General features: G+C 31.2%; 1 protein-coding gene across 1 annotated transcript in view; it reads right to left on the bottom strand.

Annotated features, from left to right (window-relative positions):
• The window catches only part of LOC129223499 (ATP synthase subunit e, mitochondrial-like), a 30,418-nt gene that overhangs the window by 11,568 nt on the left and 3,679 nt on the right, over positions 1–15,171 (bottom strand). The window contains exons 2-3 of the mRNA XM_054858069.1: positions 7,854–7,908; positions 1,895–1,996 (exon numbers count right to left, since the gene is read on the bottom strand). Coding sequence (XP_054714044.1) covers positions 1,895–1,996; positions 7,854–7,908 — 157 coding nt within the window. The remainder of the gene's footprint in view (positions 1–1,894; positions 1,997–7,853; positions 7,909–15,171) is intronic.

Genomic DNA, 15,171 nt, shown 5'->3' with positions numbered 1-15,171 from the left:
ATGGTATTTTCTTTTCTAGCAATAGTAACTTCTTTCTATAACTAAACGAGTCTACATCCTGTGCAATCAACTTTCTAGCATCTGATCAATATTCTCTTAGTTAATCAAGACTGCAAATTATGGCAAACATACCTTTTCAACATTCTAAGCTAATTCTCTAAAACAAAATATGCCTCTCTCATCAGATGAAATAGATACGTAACAAGTTAATTAATGAACAAATAAAGTTAGTATCTTCTAAACAATACAGCTAATATGTGTTTTTTTTTTCAGTAAAAAAATATTATTGTTTTAATGTTTGCTCTAGGGCAATTCTTATGTTATTAGCATAAGGATTGCTTTTATGCTAATAAATACGAAATATTTTATCGTTCTTTCAATTGGAAATTCTGAAACAGGTCAATTCCAGGACATAAAAAATGTCCTTTTAAAAAGAAGTATTTTTCAAAATACTTCCACACAGCAGTGTTTTATACTCAAAACTAAAACAAACAGTGTTACTTAATTGCTAGCAAGAAGAATTGCTTCAGTTTAGAAATGATATGAATTTTATTAATAGTGAGCGCTAGGGTAATTAAATCAACCTCTTTAATTAATCAAATCTTCAAAAATAGAATGAAATCCAGGTTTAGCATTAAAAACTGCTGGATATTTGAATCAAACAAGCTGCTTAAATGAATCAAGCTTATCCGATTAAGCATTTTCTACAAACGTTTGATACATCAGAGCAGTTTTCTTTTCTTAGCCTTCTTTTAGTACAATGAGGGGGGTTTTTTTCTTTAATTTTCTTTCCTTAATACTAAAAAAAGGGGAGACCAAGTGTTGCATGCTCTTAGGGATAGTATTCTCAAAAAAAGTTAAACGAAATTTTTGAGATGGAGACATTGTGTTGACTGGAATAGTCTAAAAATTGGAGCAACAAGCTGCGAATTCTGTAGACTATAGGTAGTTTTATGACAATGAAAAAAGAATGTAAATTAATTACTATCTATTATTTTAGCCAACAACAGCAGATATATTTTCCGAGGCAGAAAGGTTGAAATTTGAGTTTTACAATTGCTTTTTTATACTGTTATGCACGGTTGCTAACTGCTCCGCATTTTGTGGAGTTTCTCCGCAAAAATGGCAAAACTCCGCGGCTGCAAAGAAGTTGTTTTGCTGCGCATTTCTTGGCCGAACACTTTCAAACTTATATTTTGTTATTATCATGTCGAACATGTAAATATGGGAAAGTAAAGATCCTTACATACTGTCATGGGCAGTAAATGCAAATTTTTTATTTTACACTTTTTTTGCATTTACTGTAGAAGCTTGCTTATTTAGTTTCCCCTTTAAAAATAGCGTGAAAAAACCATCTATTTCTGACGTTTCCCAATTGTTAACATTGAATCAAAAACTCGTTTCTTCAAATATATTAAAACTCATTAACTGCAGATACTGCTGGTTACCTGCTCAGGGTAGCATACCCAAAGATTGAAATAATGTTTGAAGCTGTTTTATTAATTTTAAAAGTAATTATTTTTTATACTATTGCTCAAAATGATTATTAAAGCTCTAAAACAATTTTACATGAGTAGTTTTAGATATTTTTGTTGGTTTATTTTACAAAATACCGAACCGCTCTGCAAATTTTTGAATTATTCCTCCAAGGTTGGCAACCTTGCTGTTATGCAATAAAATACTTTACATAATCAAAGGATGAATATTTTGAGTGAACAGCATGCATTCAATGATACATTATCTTATGAATCATGTTCTTTTAAAAATATTTACACATTTTTGCTTTATTGGATTATAATTGTTTAAGACAAACAATGTTAAACTAAGCGTATAAAGAAAAAAGTCAAATAAATGTAATAATAATAAAATCTTAAAACATATTTTCAATACTCACTTCGATTAGCTGCTTTGGATGCTTCTGCTTTTTGTGCATCTAAAATTAGCTTCTGCTTGTGCTCATATTCTCTGATTTTTGTTTCTTTCCTTTTTAAATATTCTGTTAATATGAAATTAATATTTATAACACTGATGTTAAAAAAAATATGCTTTAATAAAAGATCAATTAAAATTATTTAACTGACAATCAAATATTAAACACCAGCTTCAAATAAAACAACTTTCAAGTATCAATTTAACATCTTATTACCTTTACCTCACAAGCTTATAGTTGCGGCAAGCCTAAATTGGTAGCATTATTAAGATTACAAAGGGCATGATCACACTATTATCAGTGTTAGGAATCAGAATTTATATCTAGGTGTCATGTTGGCACCCAAGGTGTTTGAAGTCGCCAATGTGGCTAACATTCCCTAATCCTAAATCCCTTTCCCGATCAATGATCTTGACATATGACCTTTTCCCAAATTCTCTTTACTAATAATTTGGCTATTGGACAGGGGAGCATACTGACCAACCCTTAACGTGCATTAGTGGCAATTGTTTACGCATTTGGAAATCCGATTGCATCAGCCTCTGTACCCGTTGTGGTTTGCTTTGTGATTCTACCACTTGGATGTCACTAATTTTGTTTTTAACCTTATTTTAAACTTTTGTCATATCTCTTATTCCGTAACAGAAGACCGCAATTCGACCACACCCTTTCGGGAATTTCAAACATGATGCAGCCATGTTGAATCAAGTTAGATTATTCGTCTCTTCTAAAAATTGATTTAAGACGTTTTGGATAGCAATGGAACATCGAAATTAGGGAATTCAGATGATAAAACTAAACAAATGTTGGGCAATGTTACGAGTTACTTAAATTCAGCACTTTTTTCATTATTTTAAGATTTTCTTAAAATTTTATTTGATTCATCCAAATCATGATTACTTTTCTAAACAATTGTTTTCAACACATAATTCGCAATAAGATTCTGCCTTAACATTATGCATTACTGCTTAGGGTGGGCCGAAAAACAACTCTTTTTTTATTTCCTTGATGGGTAGTGCGGAAAAGGTGCCATTGGTGGAGCAAAGTACTTATAAAAAAATTTAATTTTTTCTGACAATTCCTTGATTGGCCGCAACTGGGTTGAAGTTTTGAAAAAAAGGTGTTCTTTCATATTTTTAGCCAAAATTAGAAAAAATAGTATTTTTTATTTTTGATGATAAATCGCAAAGAAAAGGTACAGCATTAAAGGCACTAAACTCCCATAAAAATTTTGGGGTGTAATGTAGTTCTTTCTTTTGCTACAAATGAGTAGAAGTTTTGTCAATTATCAAATTTTTTAATGTTTTCAATAAAAATTCTCATATAGTAAAAATTTTGCTCCTGCTTTATTTCTCGCCATAATGGTTTTATCACATGTGATGCATTTTTAGATACATGGTGTGATATAAATTAAATACTTATTGCGTACAAAGTTTTAAATTTAAAATATTCTATTAAAAAACTTAGTGCAGCTCCCTGTTTGATTAGTGTTCAAAACCAACAGGAGTAACGCAGAATTTGTTCTTAATCACTGGTAAATATTTTAAATTAAGAACTAAGTTATATTATCTCTTAACTTAAAACAGTCATGTGAATCAGCACTCCCGTAAGAACATGAAAACAAAAATAAAAAACATTGGTGTCATTACTGGTGTTTAAAAAAAGGAACTAAAAATAGAACTGTAACATTTGGTCTACATTTTTCATGCGAACGAACTCCCCGTCTGACATCTGCTAAATAAGATAGAGAAAGTACTGAACCTAAGAACTTTCTGGACCAATGACCTGACCAATCGAACCGAAGCTGATGGCATACGAAAACCTACTTGTGCTATCATTCTAGGTTACCTCTGTCATGTACTTCTACATTGGAAAAATCAAAGGAAAATACTGAAAATATGAGCACATACCAAAAACACATAATTGATAGCTATGCAACCTTTTCAACTGGACTGTGCTCTCCAGAGTTACAAGACAGTCAACCAGGGCCTATTACGTAGACTCAGTGGCTCACATCTGCTTACAGAACTCTTTGCTTGCACTTAAGTACCTTGAAACCAGGGTTTAAGCTGGGTTCAAAAGTTCTTTAGCATAAAAGCTAAAACTGATGGAAAAATGTTAGCAAAATGCTAAAATGTTACACATTTTCATATATTTATATATGCCTCAGTGTGTTTCATCTCCAGTTGAAAATAAAATTCATATTTCATTTGTGACATCCTTGAAGAAATAAGTACAACAGCAATTTTTATAAAACATAAAATAAAAAAAGAAAACAGGATTGGTGTTTAAAACGCTGCAGTCCCCTCTTCCTAATAAAGCAGTTTTTGGGGGGACATAATGCTGGATAAGACTAATAGTTATTGAACTTAATTGTAGTTTTAACATCTTAGCTAAGATTTAAAAAAGATTAAGTTGATTATCGCCATGCACGCTTCCTCTCTAGGATCATACATATCTTCTTTATTTAAAAAACTAATTTATTTTTTATTTGAGCAAAAAAGAGAAAATGCATTGCTAAATTTTCACAATTCAGATAGTGTGTTCGCATTTTGCGAAAAATGCGACCGTAGCGGAAACCCTGCTTGAAACCCAAGATGCCATCGATGTCTCGCACTGTTCGTAATATGAATTGATTTGCCCATATGATCGCCTAAAGAAACAACCAGGGTACGCAAAAGGGATTTAAAAAAGTAAATAGGCCTTCCTAAGAATTCACAACAATGCTACTACAGCAATGGAAACTGACGAAAACCAAGATATGAAAACATTGGGATGAACATTAATTGAATAAAATAGATAGCAATTAAAAGAAGAAACAAGGATCAAGAAATTCAAGTGTTTAAGGTTCCAAAATTGAAATTCAGGTTAACTGAATACGACGATATGCTCGGTTTGGTTCTCAACCAATGTCAGCCAACCTCGAATCACGAAATGTCTTTCGTCACAAGAAACAGGAATAAATATAGTACCAGAAACAAATTTAGAATCTGCAGTCCTACACCAGCTGTGTGTAGTACATAGAAATACTACTGAAATAGCACAGAATTTGCAGATGACCTCGAAGGAAAAGATGCTTTCAATGTAGCAATACTGTAACAGATGTAAAAGCGCTAAAATGCAGAAATTCAACTCGAAAAAAGCTTTTTTTACCTAAAACAGTGAAGATAAAGACCCTCAGTTGAAAGTACAAGTAGAAATTTTCTGCACATCCTCACCATCTTCAGTTCTTTGTTGAGTTATGTGCTGTTTAACCTTAATTTGAACGCAGATGCAAAAAGTTTTCGAAGAGAAGATTTCAAATTTAAAATTTTATATGCAATAAGTAGTTAATTTATGTAATTTATGACACACCACCCATCTAAAAATGTATCACAAGTGATAAAACTCTAGAGTTATGGCAGAAAAATATGGCAAAAACCAAATTTTTACTATTTTAGAATTTTTATTGAAAACATTAAAAAAACTGAAAATTCACAAAACTTCTACTCATTTGTAACAAAAGAGCTGTACCAAACATCACAAAATTTTATGGGAGTTTGGGGCCTTTAATTGCGGTACCTTTTCCTCGTGACTCATCATTATAAAATAAAAACATTATTTTTACTAATTGTGGCTAAAAACATGAAAAAACAGCATTTTTTCGAAATTTCAATCCAGTAGTGACAGATCAAGGAATTGTCAGAAAAAATTCAAATGTGCACTTTGCTCCATCAATGGCACCTTTTCCGCACTACCCATCATTGAATTAAAAAAAAAAAAGTTGTTTTTCGGCCCACTCTATAAAACACATTCCGAATCACATAAAAACATATTTATCACATAAAAACATATTTTTTGCATGTGTAAATGTGTTTTTGTTGGGAATATTGCTTCCTTGTCAAGCATGGGGAGGGATCAGAATTATAAGAAAGATATAGAAGAAAGTTTCGTGATGGCCACAACATACTAGTTTGAAAATTGGTTACCATTTTGTGGAGTTTTAGTAGCCATTGGCTATCTATTAAGAATTGGGAGTTTTGAGGCAAAGTACACCCTCGATATCTCGAACTTTGATATCTCAAAAAACTTGATAAGATGAAAAATTATTTTCCTCTTTGATTTTGCATATTTATCTAATGTTATTTTTCATTCTTAGGTCGAAGAGTTTTTAAACAAAACCTTATTATGTGAAATATTTTTCTAAGTCAAACGTAATTTTTCCGGAAAAACCAGTTCTTGGGGTCTCAAAGCAACTTGAGAAATGTTTCTAAAAATGTCTCACACCCTTCATAATTTCTCTTGGGGGTTAGGAACGATTTGGAGAAGCTTATCTGTTGTCACTTTCGTTTAGAGCTCGGGGGTGTCAGAAAATGTAAGCCCTGAGAAGTCCAAAAAAACCTACCTAAAACTTTTTGCCCCCTTCTCATGTTATTTTGTTAGACCTTTTGACACTATTTCCACGTCTGAAAAAAGGGAGGAGATGAACGGGAAACCCTTTAGAGGCACAGGGAGTGGTACAATCTTTTGTCCAACATCTTTGGTTCTGGGGCGCTAGAAACTCGTTTGAAACTGGTCTGTAACTTGGTAATCCAAATATTTGATAAGTTTACTCATGGTAAATCACTTCATTTCGCTAATTTTTAGAGCAATCTTTTTTCTCTATTATTTCTGGCTATTTTAAAAATTAAAATTTTTGTTATTATATTAAGACTTTTTTTCAACTTTCTTTACATGTTTCCAGTTATTTTTAACTATCGTGACTAATTTTTAGAAAATTATCTTACTATAATTATGACCTTGTTATATCAAAAACTCAATATCTCGAATTTTTTTTATCGACCCTTAGACTTGGTGATAGAGAGTACTCTACATTCTTTCAACAGGTGATTGATCTGCTGTACAAGCGATCTAGCTAATCAATAGATGGCACCACTTACAATTACATATAAAAATATTTCAGTGGTGGCATCAATAGAGTAACTAGACAACTATAGTGTATAGTGGTAGATCACCAGTTGGGAAAATACTAAGACTAAAATATTAATTTAAAAAAAAAAAATTTAAATGACAGGGAAAGACTTTGAATCAAATTAAAAAAAAAAAACAATCAAAAGCAGCATGCTAACATTTTCAATTACTTGTGGATAGAATAGTAATTTTTTGCTAAAATTACAGAAAACAAAGTATTAAAGAGTGGAAAAAAACCACAAATCATAAGGAGACCACTAAAAGGTTGAAAAATGAGAGAGCAAGTACGTATATACTTGCATATAAGTTGACCATGTACTTCTAGGAAGAAAATCGGGAAAAGATTGAAAACCCATGCATAAGTCGACCTGCTACTTTCTGAAAACATCAGGTACATTTTCCTGCTATTTTTTAATATAAACATTACAAAAAGGAAGGAAATTAAATGTAATGAAGATTCTTTTGTTGAAAAACGTCCAATTTTCATACTTTTGCATAAAAAGTGTTCACTTCTGTGATCGCAATTTTTGTAAAAAGTATGACTCTGCTGTTATGATTTTTGTTGGTTGCTGCTTTTATGTTAAATAAATATCAATAAAATTCTGTACTGTAACTATATTACAATACTTTTTTTAAAAAATGAGCATTAATACACTACTATTGGGAAAATTCGCGAATATGGCGATTCCCGCAATTTTTGCTTAGTCGGCTGTTTACCGTAATTATTTAGCTTTTATTTCACAGTCACACCACGTAAAATAATAGCAGAATGTGTTCGCATACTTACTTATTTAACATTCATTTAAAAGGGTTGGAACAAAATTGAAAAAATGAGTTATTTTTCAAAAATTGTTGTAGGAAAATTTTTGGGAATGTCGACCTGCGAATTTTAAACCTCATTTTTTTGTGCTAAATTCTTAACGCGAGCACATACAGTAAATATATGCCTTATGCAAAAAAAGTAAACACTTACTATATCTAAGAACACCATATACCACTCCAGTAGCTAAAGCTCCATATCTACAAGCCTAAAAAACATAGAAATATTATAAATGCTATCATACTTTTTAACCGACTTCAAAAAGGAGGCGGTTATCAGTTCATACCGTATGTATGTTTTTTTTTTGTTTGTCCACTCACAGCGTCTCACCTAGTGGACCGATTTTGATGATTCTTCTTTTAATGGATAGGGGATGGCTCAACTTAGGTCCCATTACTTTGTTTGACCATATTTGTTCGTTAGAAAAAAAGTTATGGTCAAAAAACAGTAAATTTCATGCAATTTCCCTATTAAATGATTAAACATACAACCCATTGTTTCAACAATTTGGTGCCATACAACAATAATATAAATAATAATTGTGGTGATAATTTTGAATGGAGGTTTCTCTGAAGCAAGCATCAAATTTCCTCAGTGTCATTGCTCTATAGTGGGGGTAAACCTAACGTGGAAGCGAGGTTTATGCAGTGATTAGGATCTGCTTAGCTTTCACAATGCTACTAGGTTAGGTTTGCTTCAACTATAGTAGTATTTTTATCGTTATCAAGTATGCCAATAACAGAGGATTTGGGCTGAGTAAGGAGATACAGGATTGCACAAAAAGCAACTATGCTGTAAAATGTAAATTAGTTAGGGAAAACGTAATATTTAAATGGTTATAATTAAATTAACACACGAATGAATTCCAGTGAGGAACAAAGATAAATTTTTATTGTCAATCGCTTAAAGTTTAAGGCGTGTTTTTATTTTTTTAGTATGGAGCATTTTTATGAAAAAAATAAGGTAAAGTTTCGTTATAGTAACTTCTTAATATTTCTGAAATACATTTACACTAAAAAGAATAAATAAAAAAAATTTGAAAAAAAAAAATAGAACCGACTTCAAAATTGCTCTAAAAAGTGAAAAATAATTTTATTCTTTAAACACCATCGATAATACTTTTAAACATAATTTTTGAAGTTGGCGCAAAAACGAACGATAAAATCATTCACAGCCATAACTCAGTTACAACTATAAATTAAATAAGGCCCAGTTTCTTCACTACCACATGCATTACGCATTGATGACAGTATATTTGAGTAACGATATAAATGTTTCGTTCCTAACTTTGGATGATTTTTTGATAACAATGTGAAAGAAGCATGGTTACAATGGATTTTACTTTTTGTTTCTGCGCCAACTTCAAAAATTATGTTTAAAAGTATTATCGATGGTGTTTAAAGAATAAAATTATTTTTCACTTTTTAGAGCAATTTTGAAGTCGGTTCTATTTTTTTTTTTTTTTTCAAATTTTTTTTTATTGGCATGTTTTTCCGGGTGAATTCATTATTGTTTCAATGTACTTTTAAATGATTTAAATTTCTTGTTTTTTAACATACAACGTACTCCTTTATGATATAAATCGTAATTTGTAATGATCGATACTAACGATCAGTTTTATGGCAAAATTTTTATTTGATATCTTTTCTACTTATTTTTCTTTAGAAAAATTGTATCTCTATGCATTTTAATAATTCTCGTTGTAAAAAAACTAAAGATATCAAATTGAGCTATTCACCATTTTCAGAATATGTTTTAAAAAAATAATTAATTTTGAATTAAACTTTAAAGTATAAGAAAAAAATACTAAAAGCTCTCTAAATGTTTCCATAAATATATTTATCAACTAACAAAAATATCCGGCGTTGCCTGGGTTAGTAATAATTATGAGAAACAATCGCTACTTTCATTTGTTTTCTGTTTTAACTGATAAATATATTTATCAGTTGTGCTTGATGAAGCATATGTAATTAATTTTTGCATAATAAAACCAAAAAAATACTTTTTCTTGATACAAATTATTAAGCATAGTTCATACGTTTAATAGACAGTATGGTTTCGTCCATAAGATGTAATGTTTAATTATATAACATTACGCATTTTTTCATTCAGAGCCAAATTTCCAATGTTTGTTTGTTATTAATTGGAAGCAGAAATTACCCCCCCCCCCCCCCAAAAAAAAAAAAAAAAAAAAGAAAGAAAAAATAACAGTATTTCCAAAACATTTATTCACATACGTTTTCGAACAGAAAACTTCTTTTTAAGCTCGTTTGAAATTGTTATTCAATGTATAAATTGCAATAAATGCTCACTCCTATTTATATTTATTGAAGGTTTGCAGTTACATTACTCATATAATTTAGAAAATGCTTATTGCGAAAAGTTAGAATAATTAATCACAACATTTTTTAACCGACTTCAAAAAGGAGGCGGTTATCAGTTCATACCGTATGTATGTTTTTTTTTTTTTGTTTGTCCACTCATAGCGTCTCACCTAGTGAACCGATTTTGATGATTCTTTTTTTAATGGATAGAGGATGGCTCAACTTAGGTCCCATTACTTTGTTTGACCATATTTGTTCTTTAGAAAAAAAGTTATGGGCAAAAAACAGTAAATTTCCCTATTAAATGATTAAAATGATATTGTAGCAAAGTTCGCACTTGACATCCGTGGATAATGGTGGCTCAGTGGTAGAATTCTCGTCTCCCACACAAGCAACCTGGGTTCAAATCCCGACTAGGACAAAGTGAATTTTACTAAAATTTCGTTTCTACTGTTTTCCGTATTTTCTCGAATGTTCTATTAATTTCTGTATCTTTTCAAGTCTGGAAAGTTCCAGCACTTTTTCAAGTTGTATATAAGGAGATGTAACGTTCATTCGTGGTTCTGAATAAAGATCTCGAGTTGAGAGTAACGAGTATTCGCTTCATTTGGCTTTCACATTGTCTTCGCTATCTTCATCTACGCGACAATATGAAACTCATTGTTATAAAAGTTTGGTGCCATATAACTGTAACATTAATAGTAATTGTAATGATAATTTTGAATAAAGGCTTTTCTAAAGCAATACAGTGATATAGAGCTGCACTTCTTACTAGGTAACTTCTTACTTTTACTGAAATATCTATATTTACACTAAAAAGAATGAAATAAAAAAAATTTTGAAAAAAAAAAATAGAACCGACTTCAAAATTGCTCTAAAAAGTGAAAAATAATTTTATTCTTTAAACACCATCGATAATACTTTTAAACATAATTTTTGAAGTTGGCGCAAAAACAAAAAGTAAAATCCATTGTAACCATGCTTCGTTCATATTTTTATCAAAAAATCATCCATACTTAGGAACGAAACATTTATATCGTTACTCAAATATGCTGTCATCAATGCGTAATGCATGTGGTAGTGAAGAAACTGGACGTGGTTAAATTTATACTTGTAGTTGAGTTATGGCTGTGAATGGTTTTATCGATCGTTTTTGCGCCAACTTCAAAAATTATGTTTAAAGGTATTATCGATGGTGTTTAAAGAATAAAATTATTTTTCACTTTTTAGAGCAATTTTGAAGTCGGTTCTATTTTTTTTTTCAAAATTTTTTTTATTAGTTCAAATTCAAAGATGATAAAATTAAGTACAAATTTTCAATTCTTAAGTCTTTATTTTGAAACACTTAAAGAAAATATTCAAAATTTTTAAACTCTAAGAAATTATAATTATGTTTGAATGCTAACAGTGTTTGCGCTCAAATATCCATAACCGGGTTTCTAGGGACACATTAATGAAATAGATTTGGGTCCATTGGTGGAAAAAAGTCCCTTAAATTTTAAGCAGAAAATCTTAGCATATAAATGAATAATATAAAAATATTTACACTAGGGGGAGAAAAGGGCATGAAATAGAATAAATCTGTTAATTTTGCCCTAATTTTTCATGATTTTCATTGCAAAATTATTTTTATGTAATACACTTGCAAGACTTAGTTACGTGAGAAACTATTTGGTCAGTTACAATGAGATTAATCCAAAATTTACTTTAAAAATGGATTTTACCATAAAAAACAAGTGCCTCTGATTGAGCAAGTAAAATGCCTTTAACCTTTATTTTCCTGGAAATTTTTCTTAGTGAAAAAAGCAAACAGCCCCTCCCCCCTTCCTCATTATTATTGGCAATTATATAATTTCAAAAAATTGCAAGCAAATGAACCCAATGCAAAAATCTGGATCGCAAAAATGAAACATTTTCTCATGTGAGTCTGAAAATTGCTCATTTGCAATCTTAAATCAGTATATTTGACTTTTCTTTGACTCGTTTAAAATATGTTTTGGCTTTTGGGCTATTTTTAAAATCGCGCTTCTTGAAAGTGGTGCGATCGATTAATACCCGACTTTTGCAAGTCCTAATAAAAATAGCCCATCAGAAAGAGATGGATTACAAGAAAAAGAACAAGGTTAAAATGCTTTTGTATAAAATTCAAGTATTCATAAGCAATTTAACAAGAAAAATATGAAGTTCAGAACTTTGTTTAGTGCGATCCGGAAAATGTTTGCCATTCTTCCCTCCTCCTTTTATTGGGGATGCAAAATAATGATTTTCAAAAGTAATTCTGGTTACATGAATGCAAAATAGCTACATTTTTACTGTACAGTTGTCTCGTATTAATCCTGAAGATTGCAGTGAAACCTCTCTTACTTTTAGCCTTTATTGCTGTTTTCAGGAATTTTTCCAAGTTAAAAGTTGAGGGAGAGCTTATTCTTAGAGTACAGTTACAACCTGCTATTTATGAACTTGCTCCCTGAGCTCTGCCCAGGAGGTCACTGTAAGCTCCAATCTTATCACTAAAATTCCATTGACTGCTCAACAATAGGGGTGTGTTTTAATAGCTGATAAAGAGATATGATCATTTTAATCCCTTTCTGTTGATTCTCCTGATCATTGAAGTTTAAAAGCATTTACTAAACAGAACTAAAAAAAATTTCTCCAATTTTTTTTTGGAGTTCTTATCTTTTGGTTTTTCTGGGTCCCTGGGACCTGATTTTTCATGGAAGTTGCATCCTTTTCCTGCGAAGTTGGGTAAAAACCCTCTATAGCATGTAAACGAGAACCCTGATGCTAATGTTTTTAGTTGGACCTATCTGGCTTGATAATTAATCAAAAATAATAAAATCCTTCCTTGGTATATCATTTATAAATTGTTTTACATTAGGAATCATTCAATGTCCCATTATGAAAATTTAGAAGGAACTAGGCACCACTCTAGGTACTGCATCACTTTTCTTTGGAGGCAACACATTTTTCTTTTTACACCGTAACTAAATCTTTACAGCTATTACAAAGGAATATTTTGAAAAGTACTCAATCAATTTTTCAATTGTGTTTGATATTTTATGATTTTAAAACATGCAATTTCATAACAAATATGATTCAAAGTAATTTTTTTATTTTAAACCGATGCATTTTAATAACATACAATTGAAAACATGGTGGTTTAAAAAATCATTTGAAACTGCCCACATACAATCAGATTAATCTGATGGATAAAATCATTTGTGTTATCCATGTCTAAAACATTTACATATTTCAGTTTTCATTTTAGCAACCTGCCTTTCTCTAGAAAAACGATTGTATCCATTCTTAAAAACTATTCTCGCCAATTTTCTAGTATTTCTCAGAAAAGGAAAACTATCAGTCGAAAAAAAAAAACATAACAGCCAAATCTTGGTGATTATCCCATAACAGAGGACATGCTGTCTCACAGACTCATCATATGTTCACCCTATCATCTATAATACATGCTTGCACGATTGAACTATTTTCCCCAATAGCTCCTTTTTGACATCTCGATCATCACCCTCTGTCAACAACATATTTTGGCATGCCTCTGGTTGGAATTTCATCACATTATTCAAAAGCAGTTTGTTAGACCTCGGCTCCCCTTCAGAGGTACAATTTTTGACAGTATCATGCATGATTCTCACATTAGATTAACGGAAATGGATTCATTTATCTGATCTGCGGTATGAGCTGAAGAGATGCAAAATACACTAGTTGAAGTTGGTAGTTGTTTGGAATGTTTGCAAAAGTTCCGCAATAAATGTTCTTAGAAATGATAAGGACTGAATTATTCCTGGAAATATAATGTAATATACTAATAGTTAAACTGCTGTGAAAAATTTTCCATGATATGCTATAATCAAATTTCTGGTATTAAAATATTATATATAGCACATTTTTAATAACTGAAATAAAATCATTACTAAACAATCGATTTGTTTTAATTATTAGGGGAGGGTGAGGCATTTTTGTACACCAGAAATTTCAGCTTTAATTTTGTAAACAGAAATTAGTTTTCTTAGGACATCATAGATGAAAGCAGGATCTACTCGTCACTATACTTTGGAATTTCTCACATTAATACATAACCACTAATCTATAAAATAATTCTCTCTGTTTCCAGAGGTTCAGAGTTACATTAATGGATGGTTTCATTATTGAAATTTTCAAGTAGGAAATGAAATAATTTAATTCAGATCATGTGGGAATCAATTCGTGTCTTTTTATAATAATTTAAAGGCTAAAAAACTTTTAAAAAGGTGATACATAATAACCACGGGTGCAAGTTTGGTGATGTGTTCAAGACGGAAAATATTTTCAGCCCCCCCCCCCTCCTCCCCACGTGTTTAAGGAAAATTTTTTGTGTATATATGCTGTAGATTTTAATGCCAGTTTTGGAATCTGTGTTTGATTTGAATATTAAGACTTTAAATTATAATATTTAAGCGTTTTGCTGTCGTAATTCCAAAAAACCGCCAATAATGAGGGGTTTGTGGGCTCTCCCCCAATTTTTTTTAATTGAAGTCCAAAAAAAAAAAATGCAATGGTAAGCCATTTTGGTAAAGTCCAGGGAAAGGAGGGGTTCAGGGACTCTTTTATCAATTATTTCATACTGATAGTCCCAAAATCACAATATTGGGCAATCTTCAAAAATATTAGAGAAAGGGGGGGGGAGGGTGCTCTGAGCTCTCCCCCCGAAATTGAAGCTTTAAAAATGAAATTGTACTCCATTTTTCATAACGTTTAAATGCTTTTTGAATGAATTATCGAAGGGATGGAGTTTAGGAACCTTCCTTCCGCAATATTTCGAAATTGAAGTTCCAAAAACACAACTTTAGACGATTTTGGATAATGTTAGGGGTAAAAGCGTTCGCAGCTCCCCGCTATTAGTTTTTTGCCGATCGTAAACATTTTTATTGCAGCAATAAAATCGCTTGGGACATAAGATTTTCACGTTTGCAGCATAAATCAGTTCTGATCGGAAGGTCTACCCAAGGTAGTGCCAGAAAACCCGAAAAGAAGGAAAGATGGGGGAAGGGTATGGGCGAGTAATGATAATGAACAGGCACCCCTCCCCCACACAATCTTCATTTAAAAAAAAAAATACTTTTAAAAGATAGCAGGTAAAGAATTAAGAAATA

This window comes from Uloborus diversus, chromosome 1 (assembly GCF_026930045.1).
Source record: "Uloborus diversus isolate 005 chromosome 1, Udiv.v.3.1, whole genome shotgun sequence".
Lineage (NCBI taxonomy): Eukaryota > Metazoa > Arthropoda > Arachnida > Araneae > Uloboridae > Uloborus > Uloborus diversus.
Note: the sequence above shows the minus strand (reverse complement) of the source record. Positions and strands in the feature narration are given on the sequence as shown.